Source organism: Carcharhinus amblyrhynchos, chromosome 5 (genome assembly GCF_965287045.1).
Source record: "Carcharhinus amblyrhynchos chromosome 5, sCarAmb.v2.hapA, whole genome shotgun sequence".
Classification (NCBI taxonomy): Eukaryota; Metazoa; Chordata; class Chondrichthyes; order Carcharhiniformes; family Carcharhinidae; genus Carcharhinus; species Carcharhinus amblyrhynchos.
In genome coordinates this window covers 49,756,308-49,775,985 of record NC_137328.1, presented here as the reverse complement: position 1 = coordinate 49,775,985, position 19,678 = coordinate 49,756,308, and the positions used below count along the sequence as shown (strand labels likewise).

Genomic DNA, 19,678 nt, shown 5'->3' with positions numbered 1-19,678 from the left:
CAGACATCTAGTGTGAGTGGGGAGTTGAACATTGATAGAGTTCGGGTATCATGGTGGGGGGTGGGATAAACGGACAATGTGAGAAGTGGATGCAGGTGTTGGCACGGGCAGGTGTCGGCACGGGCAGGTGTCGGGGGGGGCGGGGGGGTGGAAATGGGCACCAGTGTGACGTCAGGCCTAGTTGGGTTGGGTTGAGGATAGGGGGAGAGGGGGAAGAGGAAGTGCGGAATCAGATATAGCTGAGGGGATAAGGAATTGGGTTGCGAGGGGATAAGGAATTTGGGTTGCTGGGGGTGGGGGGGGGGTGGGGGGTGGGTGGAAATGCTATCCCACACAGGGATTAGTCTGGGTCTTTAAAATAGTTAGCTCATAGGAAGTGTTTTTTCCCTTCTGATTCTTCCATCCAAAGTTAGCAATTTAAATCACTTTGTTGGATTGTTCCTAACATAACGCACTCGTCCAAGGGATGCTTGCCCTTCTGGACAATTGCTGGTTAAACCCTTACCTGAGAATATCCAAGAGTGGTTCCCCAACACATCTTGGGGTACTTCCAAAATCTGACACTGGAGAGCCTGGAAGTTACAGGCCAGAGACATGTCTGATATGTTAACGAGTCAGCTATTCTTATGGTTATCTACAATGGCCAAGGACATTAAGCAATTTGCTATCTATGCTTCAATGGCTTGATGAAACAGCCACATTTAATAAAGTGGGTATAACTCTATACATGCAAGTCCAATTAACATGGCACCTGAGAATATCCTTTTAAAAAAGTAGATAGTTCAGTTGTAAGACCTAATGACAACTCCCAGAATATTCAAGAGTATAGCAAAAATGACACACTGCAACAGTCACATTTTACACAGCTTGAAATTATAAGATGTCCCATTTTTTGCAGTTATAAAGTGTCCAGAAAGAAAGATAATATCAAAGGTATGTCAGTCCACAAAAGGAAGTGCATGTCTTATTCTTTTTTTCTTGTTTTCCTGAAGAAAAACATGACTGGCCAAAAAAAGTTGGATTTGCTTTAACTGTTACGGGAGAAACAAATGTGAAGGTGAGTGCATGAGACTCAATAACCAGTTCAGTTCACAAGGGAATCCACTGTTATAGTCCTTGTCATAGGGCGTTATATTCCATTGTTACAGGGCAGCACGGTAGCACAGTGATTAGCACTGCTGCTTCACAGCTCCAGGGATCTCGGTTCGATTCCTGGCTCGGGTCTCTGTCTGCGTGGAGTTTGCACATTCTCCTTGTGTCTGCATGGGTTTCCTCCAGGTGCTCCGATTTCCTCCCACAGTCCAAAGATGTGCGGGTTAGGTTGATTGGCTCTGCTAAAAAAAAAATTGCCTCTTGGTGTCCTGAGATGCATAGGTTTGAGGGATTAGAGGGTAAAATATGTAGGGATATGGGAGAGGGCCTGGGTGAGATTGTGGTCGGTGCAGACTCGATGGGCCGAATGGCCTCTTTCTGCACTGTAGGCTTCTATGATTCTATGATTCCTGGGTTGGGTTATGTTATTGTACAATTAGACATTTGGTAACAATGACACACTTCTGACTGTAAAATGCTTCCAATACTTAAAGTAGCCTGCATTGTTATATAATTATGTTTACAAGAGATTATCTAAGGCAGGCTCGGAACATATAATACATAGCACAACATGGTCAATTGCAGATAAGTGCTTTTTCTATCCTATTAAATTTGTCTTAACTCCAAGCCAGTGAACCTTGAAACAGTGTTGAAATCATACACATTAGTCTATTTAGCTAGTTAAAAATAGTAAACCAAATTAACAACATTATCTGCATTCTAGTTCTTCATGTTGACCTGCTATTCTCAAGTCTCTGATATAATCCATTAAAGCCAAATCAAAATTTTGAATATTGAATCTATTTATGAAACCAGCACCAAAAATAATACAACGACCTGATTAATTTTCAGAAACTCATCTGATATCATGTTGAAACAAGGCTCAGACACTTGGAATTATATAGTCAATAAAACAAAATTCATAAATACTGCTCATTTTGCTGTCACAACAAATGTCACCAGTTTCAGTAAAGAAGCTAAACAAACTGAAAGGCTGATAAAACAGTTAGATTTGAGTAGCATTATAAACAAAGCTAAGCAATCTCACAACCAAGGGATCAGATCAAAGCTCTGCTTCCATGTTCACTCTTGTTTGGGGTGGCACAGTAGCACAGTGATTAGCACTGTTGCTTCTCAGCGTCAGGGACCCAGCTTCAATTCCCAGCTTAGGTCACTGTCTGTGTAGAGCTTACACATTCTCCCTGTGTCTGCGTGGGTTTTCTCCAGGTGGTCCTCCCACAATCTGAAAGATGTGCCAGTTAGGTGCATTGACCTGAACAGGTGCTAGACTGTGGTGACAAGGGGAATTTCACAGTAACTTCATTGCAGTGTTAATGTAGGCCTTACTTTTGACTAATAAATACACTGTAAAAAAAAACATACATTGAATGGTGATGGATAATTAAACAACTAACCAGAGGAAGGAGACTCCAAAAACATCCATCCTATCCTCAATGATGGAGGAGCCTAACAGGTTAGTACAAAAGACTAAGACTGAAGCATTTACTTTGCTTTCAGCCACAGGTGCTGAGAAGTGCTGAGGAGATGATCTACCTCTATCATTAACAGATAAATAAATGTAGGTCTGCACTATGTCAACCAAACTGCAGATGCCAAATGACTGCACATTTTGCATTTCTTTTTATAAAATTTAAGTACAAATGCCAAGATATAAAGTTGAATAGTAATCACATAGAAATTAATTTCTTGATAAATTTGGAGCAATGTGATCAATGACAATATTTTCACCAGCGCTATTACTGAGTTCTCTGATAGTTCTGCAATGACAATAAAAGCTGATTGTAGCACAAGAAGCTAATCTCAAAAATCAAATACAATCCTCATTTTATTTTTAAATAATTGATATAGTGAAACAATTCTAAAGACAAATTCAAAATTCAATTTTTATAGGTGGAATCATTCTCTCTGACCAGTAGCAGCAAATGTGTGCCCATTTTAGTCTCTATGGGGGCAGACAATGCAGAGGGAGCTGAAAAATGAGTTTCCCAATGACAGGGAATGACAGTGAGAACTTACAGTCCAAACCTTCATGACAAGGTAATGATACGTTGCCATTCCCATCAAAGGGCATCCTAAATGGGGATGGGCAGGTAGAAAACTGGAGCACAGAGGTTAAGGTGCAGAAAGAGGTGTCCGTGAAATCCACTGATGAATCCTGGTTGGCAAAATGAGGAATTGTGAAGGCATTAACCATGGCTCCTTATTGGATGGCAGAGAAGTTCAGCCTTGCCATCTCCACATTCAGGTTCTCAATCTTCCCAGGCCAGCTCAGAAGCTTGCTCTTCAAAAAATATGAAAGGCCAGAGATGAGACATTTGACTCCTCTCTCTCACACCTATTGAGCGTTAACTTGTCCTGCATAAGGAGATAAGATGTAAATGCACCTGCATGTTTCCAATTCTCACTACCAAACCACCTCAAACATGTGCCAAATGAAAGATGAAAGCAGCTAATCCACAAGAGTTCTTCTGCAGCACCCTTCAGCAAGAAAGACAAGGCCAGCAGAGGCATAGCAACAACACCAAATATTACTGCATCCATGCCAACAGCCTCCCCCAGACTTTGAACTCATAATGTGGCAAGGTCAGAGATCCACCATCACCTCTCCACCTAAAGACTGCATGGACTGCGGTGGGGCAATGGGGCATCACCACAGCACATTGAGACTCATTTTCGTGCATAGGCAATGCAGATGGTGGCTTTGCCACTGAAGTACTGAACTGATCAGTTCCCATTCAGTGAGGTGTGTACAGGGAGCAGAAGGTTCACATTTGATTTGATTTATATTGCCACATGTATTGGTAAACAGTGAAAAGCATTGTTTCTTACGTTACAAAGACAAGGCAAACTGTTCATAGAGTGGGCGGCACAGTAGCACAATGGTTAGCATTGCTGCTTCGCAGCTCTAGCGACCTGGGTTCAATTCCCAGCTTGGGTCACTGTCTGTGTGGAGTTTGCACATTCTCCTCGTGTCTGTATGGGTTTCCTTCGGGTGCTCCAGTTTCCTCTCACAGTCCAAAGATGTGCGGGTTAAGTTGATTGGCCACGCCATAAAAATTGTCCCTTAGTGTCCTGAGATGCATAGGTTGGAGGGATTAATGGGTAAAATATATGTAGGGATATGGGGGTAGGGCATGTGTGGGATTGTGGTCAGTACAGACTCAATGGGCTGAATGGCCGCTTTCTGTACTGTAGGGTTTCTATGATTTCTATTGTTTCTGTGAGTACATAAGAACATAAGAACATAAGAAATAGGAGCAGGAGTAGGCCATCTGGCCCTTCGAGCCTGCCCCGCCATTCAATAAGATCATGGCTGATCTGTCGTGGCTCAGTTCCACTTTCCCGCCCTCTCCCCATAACCCTTAATCCCCTCTCTTATCAAAAACCCATCAACCCGCTTCTTAAAAATATTTAGCGAGGCAGCCTCCACCACTTCAACGGGCAGAGAATTCCAGAGATTCACCACCCTTTGAGTGAAGAAGTTCCTCCTCAACTCCGTTCTGAACCGCCCCCCCTTTATCTTGAGGCTGTGCCCCCTAGTCCTACTGTCTTTTTTGAGCGGGAAGAGTCTTTCCACCTCTATCCTATCCATCCCATTCATCATCTTATACGTCTCAATGAGATCTCCCCTCATTCTTCTAAACTCTAACGAGTACAAGCCTAGTTTATTCAGCCTCTCCTCATAGCTCAACCCCCTCAACTCCGGTATCAGCCTAGTAAACCTCCTCTGCACTCCCTCCAAGGCCAAAATATCCTTGCGCAGGTGCGGCGCCCAAAACTGCACACAGTACTCCAGCTGCGGCCTCACCAATGCCCTATACAGCTGCAGCAAGACCTCCCTACTTTTATATTCAATCCCCCTCGCTATGAAGGCCAGCATCCCATTCGCCTTCCTGACCACCTGCTGCACCTGCAGGCTGGGTTTTTGCGACTCATGCACAAGGACCCCGAGGTCCCTCTGCACCGTCGCCTGCTGCAGTTTTTCGCCACGTAAGTAATAGTCCTTCCTACCATTCTTCCTACCAAAGTGGACCACCTCACACTTGCCAACATTAAATTCCATTTGCCATTTCCTGGCCCATTCGCCCAGCCTATCTAGATCCTTCTGCAGACTCTCCACACCCTCCGCACAATTTGCCTTTCCCCCAATCTTGGTGTCATCAGCAAATTTCGACACCCTACACTCGGTTCCCTCCTCCAGATCATCTATATAAATGGTAAATAGCTGAGGCCCCAGCACCGACCCCTGGGGCACCCCACTAGTCACCAACCGCCAATCCGAATAGCACCCATTGACCCCCACTCTCTGCCTCCTATTTGACAACCAATCCTCTATCCACGCTAACACCCTACCCCCAACTCCATGTCCTCTGACCTTCTGCAGTAACCTCTTGTGACGTACCTTATCAAACGCCTTCTGAAAATCCAGAAAGACCACATCCACCGGCTCTCCTCTATCCACCGCCCTAGACACATCCTCATAGAACTCCAGTAAATTTGTCAGACACGACTTCCCTTTAATGAAACCGTGTTGCGTCTGCCCTATCAAGCAATTCCCTTCAAGATGCCTCGCAATTTCCTCCTTAATGACGGATTCTAACATTTTACCTACCACAGACGTTAAACTAACCGGCCTGTAATTCCCCGCCTTTTGCCTGGCACCCTTCTTAAACAACGGCGTAACATTAGCCGTTTTCCAATCCTCCGGCACTTCCCCGGAATCCAGCGACGTCTGGAAAATAACCACCAAGGCATCCACTATCACCTCCGCCATTTCTTTCAGAACCCTCGGATGCATTCCATCCGGTCCTGGGGACTTGTCCACAATCAGTCCCTCCAGTCTGTCGCGCACCACCTCTCTAGTAACAGTAATGTCATTAAGACCCTCCAGTCCTACCACCTTTCCATCGCTAACACCCGGCAAATTATTCACGTCCTCCTCCGTGAAGACAGAAACAAAAAAGTTATTCAAGACCTTAGCCATATCCCCATCCCCTACCACTAGGTCCCCTTTCTCATCCGCTAAGGGACCAACGTTCACCCTAGCCAGCCTCTTCCTTTTTATATATTTATAAAAACTCTTGCTATCCTTTTTTATATTAAGCGCTAGCCCAGCTTCATAGCTTCTTCTACCCTCCTTTATCAACTTTTTTGTCAATCTTTGTTGACATTTAAACCTTTCCCAATCCTCTTCTCGCCCACTGCTCTTAGCTACTCTAAATTCCTCCGCTTTTAATTTAACACTTTCCTTCACCTCCTTCGTTATCCACGGCTTATTACCTCTCTTCCTACTGTCCTTTTTAACCATCGGAATAAATTTCTGCTGAGCACCAAGAAAGATCTCCTTAAAGATCCTCCACTGCTCCTCAGCAGACCTACCTTCCAACGCGCTCCCCCCATAGGGGTGTAGGAAGGGAGAGGGTGCAGAATGTAGTGCTGCAGTCATAGCTAGGGTGCAGAGAAAGATCAACTTAATATTATCCTGGCGGCACAAGTGAAGTGATTTATTCTTTTTCTGCACTGCAGGGCAGTCCTCCTGTAAGTTGGCACTTACCACGCTTGCAACTGCTTCCCATGTAGGGATGGCGAGATGAGTAGGTTTCGTCCTCTCATTCCTCGGATAAAGGACATTGCTCCTTTGTTTTACTACATTCAGCAGTACTTTCACTGATGCATCACTTTTGGAATTTTGGAGCCTGTGATTCTTAGCTTCTGTGTGCCGTGTCCTAGTCCATAGTAAAGAGCGTGATAACAATAGCTACCTAGCCACGTTTTAAATATGGTACCCAGATATAATGGTAAAGCGCATGAATTTTTGCCCAGCTCACCATGAATCATAGAATCATTGAAACTCTACAGTGCAGAAAGAGGCCTATTGAGTCTGCACCAACCACAATCCCATCCAGGCCCTACCCTCATATCCCTACACACTTGCCCGCTAATCCCTCTAACCTATGCATCTCAGGACACTAAGGGGCAATTTTTTAGCATGATCAATCAACCTGACCCGTATATCTTTGGACTGTGAGAGGAAACTGGAGCACCTGGAGGAAACCAACGCAGACACTAGGAGAATGTGCAAATTCCACACAGGCAGTGACCCAAGCCGGGAATCGAACTCAGATCACTGGAGCTGTGAAGCAGCAGTTCTAACCGCTGTGCTACCGTGGAAAACATAAGGAAAACCCCAGATGCATAATTAATAAGCCCAGCATCACATGATTTGGCACAATTCCCCGATAAGTTCTGAAGGGATAATTACTCTCACTTCCCACCTCTACTGTGGAACTCTAACCAAGTTCTGCCCTATAATCTGGTTAATCTCTATTATTGCAATTCATTAGTTTCTAAACTTTTTAGTCATTAAACCTTAAACATTCATTATTTCCTCCACATAATCCACAAAGTCACACGCTATCCTCACTTGAATCTTCAAATCTAACATCAGGTGCATACAATTACAGCATTAGTATAGGTTTAGCCATATTGTTTGGGACTCATTTGCCCTAAAAACTACCTAATTGTGCCAAACCTTGTTTGAATCTGTAGAAACATTATTTAAATATTAAGAGCAGAAAGAGTCTTTCGTGCAATCAACTTTTGTTAGCCTTAAAGACATAGAGAATCATAGAACCCCTAAGTGCAGAAGGAGGCCATTCAGCCACCGAGCCTGCACTGACCATAGAAAGGTCTGTTGATCTCAGGCAGGATTTTACAGTTTTGGGAAGAGCGAGGTTATAAAATCCTGCTCACAGAGTTTTAAAGCACAGAAAGAGGCCCTTCAGCTCTTCATGAACCCATCAGCCATCAAGCAAGCAACTATCTATTCTAATTTCATTTTCCAACTTTTGATCTGTAGCCTTGTATGCTATGGCAAGTACTTGTCTAAATGCTTCTAAAATTTTGTGAGGGTCCACACCTCTAACCTCTTTCAGGCAGTGAGTTCCAGATTCTCACTATCCTCTGGGTGAAAAAAAATTTTCCTCAAATCCTCTAAATTTCCTACCCCTCTGCCCTAAATCTTGTCCCTCCTTACCTTAAATCTGAGGTTACAAGCTTGGGAGTGACTGTCAAAGAAGACCTGGTGAGTTGCTGCAGTGCATTTTGTAGATGGTGTAAACTGCAGTTATGTTGTATTATTGTGGAAAAAAAGAAAGGTTAAGATGGTAGCAGTAAATGGGATGTTGATCAAGCAGACTATTTTATCTGACAACTTGTGTGCTGTTGGAACTGCACACAAACAGGCAAGTGGAAATTATCGATCCAGTAATATTTCCAATGCACTTCCCTACCCTGAGCTATCTAATTCTGCGTACATTTTTCTAATGGCTTCTTCACAAAACATTTTGTTATAATCAGTTTTTGCATCCCTCACAAATTAAGCTTATTAAAACAAGAAAAGTTATCACTCATTACAAAATCATTTATTTCAATGCAAAAAAAACTTTTTTGACCTTAATTTAACTTGAGTCATTCAATATTGAGTTCAATTCTTTCAGCAGCTAAATCCAATTTATTAACTGAAGTGAACAAAAACACTAGCAATATTAAAATATAGGAAGAATGTTTTTGCTGGTTGCATAATCAGTACAAAATTTAACATATGCAAGGCCTGTTTCCAAATATGTTATATTTACTAAAACAATAGCTTATTATTCTTAGATCATTACTTACCTAACTCATTAATTAAACTTCTTGCTTTGGAAACAAATGGACCAACTTCACTTGGTTGCATTTTTGCTCTTTCTTTCAAATCAGCACCTGAAATAAATGAATCTTATCAATACAAACAACACACTTAATTTGAACAGCAGACATTTAGTTTCACAAAATGACTGCAAAAATGCTTGCAAATCTAAGATATCACAATTAATTCTCCGTAAATATGACAGTGTACAATCTGCATCTAGAAGCATAAAAGTAAGTACAACATGATGCATATGTCAACAAGAATCAATATTTTAAATATGTGAGCCAAAATCTTCAATCTGCCATCCATTAAAATTAAAGATGTGGAAGACTATCAGTAGAAAATCCAAGTCAGAATCTGCAACCAAAAACAAAATATTTGATAGACCCAATCAGCGAATAAAGCAAGGAAAATACTCATTTTATCTGGGAGGTATTAATTATCAAATATATTGAAGATATTCTAATCAGTGACAGAAGTAAGAATATTTACAACCCTAGAATTATAGAATCATAGAAATCTACAACACAGAAGGATATCATACAGCCCTTTGTGTCAGTGCTAGCTGAAAAACTGTTATCCAATTTAATCCCACTTTTCAGCCCTTGGGCCATAATCATGTATTTTAAGGCACTTCAAGTGCATATCCAAGTAAATGCAGCGAGAGTTTCTGCCTATTCCACCCTTTCAGGCAAGTTCCAGAACCCTACCATTCTTGCAATAAAGATATTTCGTAACTGCCCTCTTATCCATCTACTAATTCCACGCTAGGTGTGGCACGGTAGCACAGTGGTTAGCACTGCTGCTTCACAGCTCCAGAGACCTGGGTTCGATTCCCAGCTTGGATCACTGTGTGTGTGGAGTTTGCACATTCTCCTCGTGTCTGTGTGGGTTTCCTCCGGGTGCTCCAGTTTCCTCCCACAGTCCAAAGATGTGCGGGTTAGTTTGATTGGCCATGCTAAAATTGCCCCTTAGTGTCCTAAAATGCTTAGATAGAGGGATTAGTGGGTAATAATATGTAGGGATATGGGAGTAGGATCTGGGTGGCATTGTGGTTGGTGCAGACTCAATGGGCCGAAGGGCCTCTTTCTTCACTGTAGGGTTCTATGGTTCTCCCTGGTTATTAACCTCTGCTAAGGGAAATAACGTATTTTGTAGCACTCCATCTAGGCAATTCATACACCTCAATTAAATTTCCTCTCAGTCTCTTCTGTTCTAAACAACCACAGCTTATCCAATCTTTCTTCATAGCTAAAATTCTTCAGTCCTGACAATATCCTCATTAAACTCCTCTATCCAGTGTCTAGCGCAATCACATCCTTCATGCAATATGATTATCTGAACTGTCTTCAGTATTTCATTGTGCCTAAATACAGACCACACTTTAAAAATACTTGACTGGTTGAAATACTTGAACCTTCAACTGCTTGTGAAAAACACTAGGTAAATGCAATTTTTCTCCCTTTTAATGAACATGATCTCCCTCCTCTTGTGTTCTATGCCTACGCCAATAAAAGGAAAGTACCCCTAATGCCTTCCTAACCACCTCACAGCCGGACTTTTCCAGCCATTCCCGCCTGAGGGATCTGCTGGTCCTGCAGATGGCAAACAGCCGCCACAGGTTCCTCATGGGGGGGCGGTGGTGGTGGTGTTGGTGTGTGTGTGCTGCCAACAACTGGAAACCCATTGGCAGTGAAGGAACAGAAATCTCACTGCCAGCCAATGGCAGGTCATCTCTACTGCTGTGAAACATGCCTTTAGGAGGTGTGGGGGTGAGGGTTGCAGAGAATAAAATCCAGCCTCATCTGTCTTTTCAGTTATCTTCAGGAAGCCATGGACATACAGCCAAGTTCCCCCTGCTCATCCTGGTTTCCTAACTGTTCACCATCCTGGTCACCCCATACTCCCTTGTCTTGCTTGCCCTCACAAATATTTATCTCACATATCTGTGAATGAATTTCATTTGCCACTTTTCTTCCCACCTGAGAAGTCCTAGATATTTTCTCACAATCTAAATCTTTCTTCCTCATTATCAACCTCACAATCAAGATTGGTATTATCTGTAAACTTCTTAATCGGCACATCCCCCACACTTAAATCTAAATCACTGATCTGTATGATAAGAGTAAAAGACACCTAGTACTGAGCCCTGCAGAATTCCACAAGATGTGGGTATGCCGGCGTTGGACTGGCGTAAACACAGTAAAAAGTCTGACAACACCAGGTTTTAGTCCAACCTATTTATTTGATAATATTCTCACAAGCTTTCGAGGGGACAGCCTCTTCGTCAGGTGAATGGAGAGTTCTGGCCTCAGACAGAGCATATAAAGCACAGACAGTTTAGAGATTACTGATTAAAATGCGAATCCTTACACCTAACCTGCTGTTCAAGACCTGAAGTGGCTGACAATGTGAGTGGTAGGAGCACTGATCACAGTTTAAAGAGATGTGTATTGTCTCCAGACAGTACAGTAAGTGAGGTTTTGCAAACCCAGGCAAGTCACGGGGGTTACAGATAGTGCGACATGAACCCAAGATCCCTGTTGAGACCGTCCTCATGTGTGCGGAACTTGGCTATCAGTCTCTGCTCAGCGACTCTGCGCTGTCGTGTGTTGTGAAGGCCGCCTTGGAGAATGCTTACCCGAAGGTCAGAGGCTGAATGCCCGTGACCACTGAAGTGTTCGCCAACAGGAAGGGAACAGTCTTGCCTGGTGACTGTCGAGCGATGTTCATTCATCTGTTGTCGTAGCGTCTGCATGGTCTCCCCAATGTACCATGCTTCGGGACATCCTTTCTTGCAACGTATCAGGTAGACAATGTTGGCCGAGTTGCAAGAGTATTTACCCGGAGCGGAGAAGCTACGACATCTTCTCCGGAGTCTTCAACATATCATTGATGAAGACGAACATCTCGCCAGGGCCATCCCCACACCCCCACTTCTTGCTTTCAGACAACCACACAACCTCAAACAGACCATTGTTCGCAGCAAACTACCTAGCCTTCAGGAGAACAGTGACCACAATACCACACAACCCTGCCACAGCAACCTCTGCAAGACATGCCGGATCATCGACATGGATACCATCATCACACGTGAGAATACCATCCACCAGGTACATGGTAAATACTCTTGCAACTCGGCCAACATTGTCTACCTGATACGTTGCAAGAAAGGATGTCCCGAAGCATGGTACATTGGGGAGACGCTACGCTACGACAACGGATGAATGAACATCGCTCGACAGTCACCAGGCAAGACTGTTCCCTTCCTGTTGGCGAACACTTCAGTGGTCACGGGCATTCAGCCTCTGACCTTCGGGTAAGCATTCTCCAAGGCGGCCTTCACAACACACGACAGCGCAGAGTCGCTGAGCAGAGACTGATAGCCAAGTTCCGCACACATGAGGACGGTCTCAACAGGGATCTTGGGTTCATGTCGCACTATCTGTAACCCCCGTGACTTGCCTGGGTTTGCAAAACCTCACTTACTGTACTGTCTGGAGACAATACACATCTCTTTAAACTGTGATCAGTGCTCCTACCACTCACATTGTCAGCCACTTCAGGTCTTGAACAGCAGGTTAGGTGTAAGGATTCACATTTTAATCAGTAATCTCTAAACTGTCTGTGCTTTATATGCTCTGTCTGAGGCCAGAACTCTCCATTCACCTGACGAAGAGGCTGTCCCCTCGAAAGCTTGTGAGAATATTATCAAATAAATAGGTTGGACTAAAACCTGGTGTTGTCAGACTTTTTACTGAATTCCACAAGAAACAGTCTTCCGCTAAAGCACCTGTCACCCATTCTTCTTTGTTTTATGCCACACAGTCAATTTTGGATCCAAATTTCCACTTTCTCTTGGGTCCCATGGAATTTAATTTTTCTGACTCATCTCAGGGAGACAGTGGCATAGTGATAATGATATTGGACTAGTAATCCACAGATCCAGGTTAATGTTCTGGGTCATGGATTCAAACCCCACCATTTCCAGGGACACCCGAGATTCCATAGGATTTTTTTTGAAAGTATAGAACCTTGTTAAAATCCACATAGAATACATCAAATGCGCTACCTTCAATACGTATTTTGAGACAGGAATGAGGAGGATCAACCAAGTTAGCCAAACATACCAAAACATAATAAATCCTTGCTCATTAATCTGCGCACTTCTAAATGATAACAAATATATAAGATTTTTCAATAATTTTTCAACCACTTAAGCTGGATTGACTGCTTATTATTACTCAGGCTATTCTTTTCTTCTATTTTAAACAATCATATAACATCAGCACTTCTCACATCCTTTGGCAACATGCCTGTAATCAGATGGGAACTGAAAAATGATGATCAGAGCCTCTACTATTTCTCCATTGCTTTTCTAACAGCCATACATTTCATCCAGTCCTGGCAATTTATCCACTTTGAAAGACTAAACCCTTTAATATTTATAGTTATTTGGTAGTACAGGACTTGAGTATTTCTGAAAAGAGATTAGCAAGAATATAGCATTCATAAGCACATGAAGTGCTTGAGACAAATTGTATTCATCAAAGTTTCCCAAACTTTTCCAGCCACAGAACCCTTTTGATCTCAAAAGAATACTGAGAAACACTGTTATTATGTTGAAGCACCGAACCACAAAAAATTATTGTTTTTGTGCAATAGGTATAAACATACAAAAACATTTCTTATTCGTATATGTTTTCTATAATTGAAATGTTCTCTCATTAAAACACACACACTCTCATCCCTCCCATACATTCACCTCTGAGGCCCCATCGCCACCCATTTGTTGCCTCGCCCCCTCTCTTGCTTTCGCAGATATCCCTCCCCCCTCTCCCTCTCGCGAGTATCCCTCCCCCCTCTCCCTCTCACGGGCATCCTCCCCTCCCCCTCTCGCCGGTATCTTAGCAGGGTAAATATGTAGGATTCCAAGGATAGTGCCTGGGTGGGATTGTTGTCATAGAATCATAGAGGTTTACAGCATGGAAACAGGCCCTTTGGCCCAACTTGTCCATGCTGCCCTTTCTTTTTTAAAGCCCCTAAACTAATCCCAATTGCCTGCATATCCCTCTATACCCATTTTATCGATGGTGACAACTAAGATACACAGTTGAAATTTGCATGCTAGAAGATAGCTGCAGTGCTTTGATATTACAACAAGGTAGACAGGATACGTGGAAAAGAGTGATCAATGATAAAAATACATTGCACAATGTGATAAAAACAGAACTTCAGCAAGTATAAAGTAACAAAATGATGACCTAATCTAAATCTAGCAAGTAACCCATTGTAACACGAAAACATATAAGAATGTGTAAGAATCTATGATAGCAGAGTAGCTCGGAAGCAAGCTGGGATTACAGCTCCAAATGCTGCTGTCTTTCATGCATGTTGAATAAAGCCATTTTGTTGAAGCTCTGTACAGTCCTGTGTACTGTTCACTCAATCCCTGTAGGTTCAATGGGCTGAATGGCCTCCTTCTGCACTGTAAGGATTCTATGATTCAGATATGGTTTTTCTCAATATAGGGCAGCGGGAATAGTTCAATCAATCACTGCTTCCTTCTTTTGCCATCAGTGCTTGAAATTGTGGTAATGTCTCAAATTGATCATGCTATTTAAAAAAAAACATAATGCATCAACAGTTCTACTTAGTCATAGGCCTACAATTTTCATCTTAAAGAGAGCTTCCAAGCTATATTTTTCCTAATTTATCTTAAAACCAATTTTAATGTTGAGCAACAATCAGATCTCTTAATTTTTTCTGCTCTGATAAAAAGTCTTTCCACATTACTGACACACCTACTGTGCAGTTATATTAAGCTTGTGTGAATGTTATTTTTAGTGAATAGAATTTCCATTTAGTTTGTAAAGCAACACAGAGGTAGTTGAATTTTCTTTTTAACATGCCATAACAAAATGGAGATGATTTTCAGCCCGCATTAGCCATCTGGAGAAAGTCGAAAAACATGAATCTTGACAGCAAGATCACGATTTTCAACCCACCTCGCTGGTGGAGTAAAATGACAAAAGCCATTGGCCCCAAGCATGGACTCCAATGCTCAAAGTAATATCAACATTACAGAGATCACACTAATGTGCAATCCAAGGCAAGGCAAGGCAAGGCATGATGGTGAAGTCTCTCATCACTCATCCCATCAAGGTTATGATGAGAGCATCATTGAGGTCAGAAGACCATTGCGTGCATCCAATTGTCCCATCACCTCACACCTAGGTTGGGGAGGGGCAGTAGTCCTCCAGGGCAGGAGATACTCCGAGGAGATGGCTGATGGCACCTGTGCAAGGCCACAAACACCCACCAAGACTTGCTATAATGAGGCTCGAGCATCAAAGCATGTGCTGACATGAGAGGCCTCAGATTTGATACTGTGGAGATGTCATCTTCCATGGATGGATGGAAGTTGGGGTCTCGGGGCACACAATACCAGCAGCAGTGCATCTCTACTGCGTCATCAGTTTAGGAGATGGGAGAGACATAGTGCTGCCAATCTCACAATCCACAAGCGATAGAGCCTTTGAGTGTTAACTTGGGTTTGCAGGACATGGTGCCATAAAATGGCCACCAAGTGGTGCGGTCGTTAGCATTGCTGCCCCACAGCGCCAGGAACCCGGGTTCAATTCCGGCCTTGGATCACTGTCTGTGTGGAGTTTGCACACTGTCTGTGTGAAGTTTGCACATTCTCCCCGTGTCTGCATGGGTTTCCTCCGGATGCTCGGTTTCCTCCCACAGTGCTTGTTAGGTTGATTGGCCATGCTAAACTGACCGTACTGTCAGGGGGATTAGTAGGGAAAATATGTGGGTTTACAGGAATATGGCCTGGGTGGGATTGTAGTTGGTGCAAACTTGATGAGCCAAATGGCTTCCTTTTGCACTGTAGGATTCAATGATTCTATGAAATGACAATGTGGAGAATTTGAAAGTAAACAAACTGATGTTTAATACAAGAGCTATATTAAAATGGATACTTACCTCTACTAATGCCTAGGTTCACCCTTGCCCACAGGTGCCTAATGTTACACCGTTGTTTAAGAAGGGTGCCAGGCAAAAGGCGGGGAATTATAGGCCGGTCAGTTTAACGTCTGTGGTAGGTAAAATGTTAGAATCTGTCATTAAGGAGGAAATTGCGAGGCATTTTGAAGGGAATTGCTTGATAGAGCAGACGCAGCACGGTTTCCTTAAAGGGAAGTCGTGTCTGACAAATTTACTGGAGTTCCATGAGGATGTGTCTAGGGCGGTGGATAGAGGAGAGCCGGTGGATGTGGTCTTTCTAGATTTTCAGAAGGCGTTTGACAAAGTACCTCACAAGAGGTTATTGCAGAAGGTCGAGGGACATGGAGTTGGGGGTAGGGTGTTAGCGTGGATAGAGGATTGGTTGTCAAATAGGAGGCAGAGAGTGGGGGTCAACGGGTGCTATTCGGATTGGCGGATGGTGACTAGTGGAGTGCCCCAGGGGTCGGTGCTGGGGCCTCAGCTTTTTACCATTTATATAGATGATCTGGAGGAGGGAACCGAGTGTAGGGTGTCGAAATTTGTGGATGACACCAAGATTGGGGGAACGGCAAATTGTGCGGAGGGTGTGGAGAGTCTGCAGAAGGATCTAGATAGGCTGGGCGAATGGGCCAGGAAATGGCAAATGGAATTTAATGTTGGCAAGTCTGAGGTGGTCCACTTTGGTAGGAAGAATGGTAGGAAGGACTATTACTTACGGGGCGAAAAACTGCAGCAGGCGACGGTGCAGAGGGACCTCGGGGTCCTTGTGCATGAGTCGCAAAAACCCAGCTTGCAGGTGCAGCAGGTGGTCAGGAAGGCAAATGGGATGCTGGCCTTCATAGCGAGGGGGATTGAATATAAAAGTAGGGAGGTCTTGCTGCGGCTGTATAGGGCATTGGTGAGGCCGCAGCTGGAGTACTGTGTGCAGTTTTGGGCGCCGCACCTGCGTAAAGATATTTTGGCCTTGGAGGGAGTGCAGAGGAGGTTTACTAGGCTGATACCGGAGTTGAGGGGGTTGAGCTATGAGGAGAGGCTGAATAAACTGGGCTTGTACTCGTTAGAGTTTAGAAGAATGAGGGGAGATCTCATTGAGACGTATAAGATGATGAATGGGATGGATAGGATAGAGGTGGAGAGACTCTTCCCGCTCAAAAAAGACAGTAGGACTACGGGGCACAGCCTCAAGATAAAAGGGGGGTGGTTTAGAACGGAGTTGAGGAGGAACTTCTTCACTCAAAGGGTGGTGACTCTCTGGAATTCTCTGCCCGTTGAAGTGGTGGAGGCTGCCTCGCTAAATATTTTTAAGACGCAGGTTGATGGGTTTTTCATAAGAGAGGGGATTAAGGGTTATGGGGAGAGGGCGGGAAAGTGGAACTGAGCAGCGACAGATCAGCCATGATCTTATTGAATGGCGGGGCAGGCTCGAAGGGCTAGATGGCCTACTCCTGCTCCTATTTCTTATGTTCTTATGTTCTCATGCCTATAGTTTCTTACTCTTTCTCACCTTCCCACTCCATTTAGCTGTATCCCCAGGATCTATAGCTGAGGTTGAGGCAGCCTACTGCCTTCCACGTCCTGTTGCTGAGATAACCTTGATAGGCGTACACGGGCTGGCGTGGACCTTGAGGATCTGGACCTACTTTGGGCTGCACAGGTGTTGTAGTGGCACCCTCCTTGGGATGTGTGTGTGTGGCTGGAGGTGAATTACTCACAGAGTAGGAGGTGTCAGGTGGGATGGACAGCCCAAGAGTCTCCTAGTTGGAAGGCCCAGACAACATTCTGCTGATCCTCTCCCCTTAGGTGCCCACAGCCCTGTACTCCTCCAGGGGATAGAAAGGCAGCTGGAGTGAGATCCAGAAAACCCACCATCCTCTGTTGCTGACACACATGGAATCCCAATAGAACTGCACCATGCAGTTGAAGCCCTTTACCATGCAGCTCATGACCTCGGCCATGAACACCATGAGCTAAACCATACAGCACACACCTGTGGATCTTTAATTGTGTGGAGTCCACCAGTGAGTGACCCAGAAGCCTGCCTACTCAGTGAACCCACTGAGGTACGAGTATCTGCACTGCTGGAGGGTGCAGGTGATAGCTGTGACATCTCTTCTTTGCTTCTCCTGGATACATGTGCAGATCCAGGATAAACTTCACAGAAAGGGCTATTTCCTCAAAGGGCGTGAGCTTGGGCATGATTCCAGCTGGTTACACCCACTACAATGGTTGTGCTTGAGTTTATCCTACAAGGAGACAGATGGGGAGAGTATAGGCAGGAGTCCTGCCAGTTCAGAGGGTGATGAAGTCTAGTATGGATGGGACTTGAATGGGGTATGTGAGGAGCATGTTAGTTACTGGCGGAAACGTGGGGGGGATGGTTTGGAGGGCTGCACAGTAAGTGTTGGGAACCCGTGATATGGCTGGCTAAGAGATCACCATGGAGATGTGCTGCATATGTGATGGGGTTCAGCAGGAGACTTGAGGGGTCAGACTTACCCTGGCTGCATGAAGAAGTAAGAAGTCTCGCAACACAAGGTTAAAGTTCAACAGGTTTATTTGGTAGTAAACACCACTAGCTTTTGAGGTTTGCCCCTTCGTCAGGTGAGTGGGGGTTCTGATCAGAAACAGTGCATATAAAGGCACACACAGTTTATAGAATACTGATTAGAATGTGAGTCTTTACAGCTAATCAAGTCTTAAAAGTACAGACAGTGTGAGTGGAGATAGCATTAAGCATAGGTTAAAGAGATGTGTATTGTCTCCAGACAGGACAGTAAGTGAGACATTGCAAGGCTAGGCAAGTCATGGGGGTTACAGATGGTGTGACATGAACCTAAGATCCCGCTTGAGGCTGTCCTCACGTGTGCAGAACTTGCCTATCAGTTTCTGCTCAGCAACTCTACGCTGTCGTATGTCATGAAGGTCGCCTTGGAGAACGTTTACCTGAAGATCAGAGGCCAAATGCCCGTGACCACTGAAGTGTTCCCCAACAGGAAGGGAACAGTCTTGGCTGGTGTTGTGGACCACAACACCACACAACCCTGCCACAGCAACCTCTGCAAGACATGCCTGATCATTGACACGGATGCCATCATCTCACATGAGAACACCATCCACCAGGTACACGGTACATACTCTTGCAACTCGGTCAATGTTGTCTACCTGATACGCTGCAGGAAGAGATGTCCCGAGGCATGGTACATTGAGGAGATCATGCAGCCATTACGAATACGGATGAATGAACACCGCTCGACAATCGCCAGGCAAGACTGTTCCCTTCCTGTTGGCAAATACTTCAGTGGTCACGGGCATTTGGCCTCTGATCTTCAGGTAAACGTTATCCAAGGTGGCCTTCATGACTTACGACAGCGCACTCACTGAGCAGAAACTGATAGCCAAGTTCCGCACACGTGAGGACAGCCTCAAGCGGGATCTTGGGTTCATGTCACACTATCTGTAACCCCCATGATTTGCCTGGCCTTGCAATGTCTCACTTACCGTCCTGTCTAGAGACAATACACATCTCTTTAACCCATGCTTAATGCTATCCCCACTCACACTGTCTGTACCTTTAAGACTTGATTAGCTGTAAAGGCTGACATTCTAATCAGTATTTTGTAAACTGTGTGTGCCTTTATATGCTCTGTTTGTGATCAGCACTCCCACTCACATGACGCAGGGGCGAACCCCAAAAGCCAGTGGCATTTACTACCAAATAAACCTGTTAGACTTTAACCTGGTGTTATGAGACTTCTTACTGTGTTTACCCCAGTCCAACGCCAGCATCTCCACATCATGCATGGGGAAGGTCATTCATCTTCTTGCAGCATTGTTGCCATATCCTTTTCTGTAGTAAGCTGG

General features: G+C 44.3%; 1 protein-coding gene across 3 annotated transcripts in view; it reads right to left on the bottom strand.

Annotated features, from left to right (window-relative positions):
* The window catches only part of auh (AU RNA binding protein/enoyl-CoA hydratase), a 257,979-nt gene that overhangs the window by 164,826 nt on the left and 73,475 nt on the right, over window positions 1-19,678 (bottom strand). For all 3 annotated transcript variants that reach the window (XM_080188754.1, XM_080188753.1, XM_080188752.1), the window contains exon 4: window positions 8,788-8,874. In XM_080188754.1, the coding sequence (XP_080044880.1) occupies window positions 8,788-8,874 (87 nt within the window). The remainder of the gene's footprint in view (window positions 1-8,787; window positions 8,875-19,678) is intronic.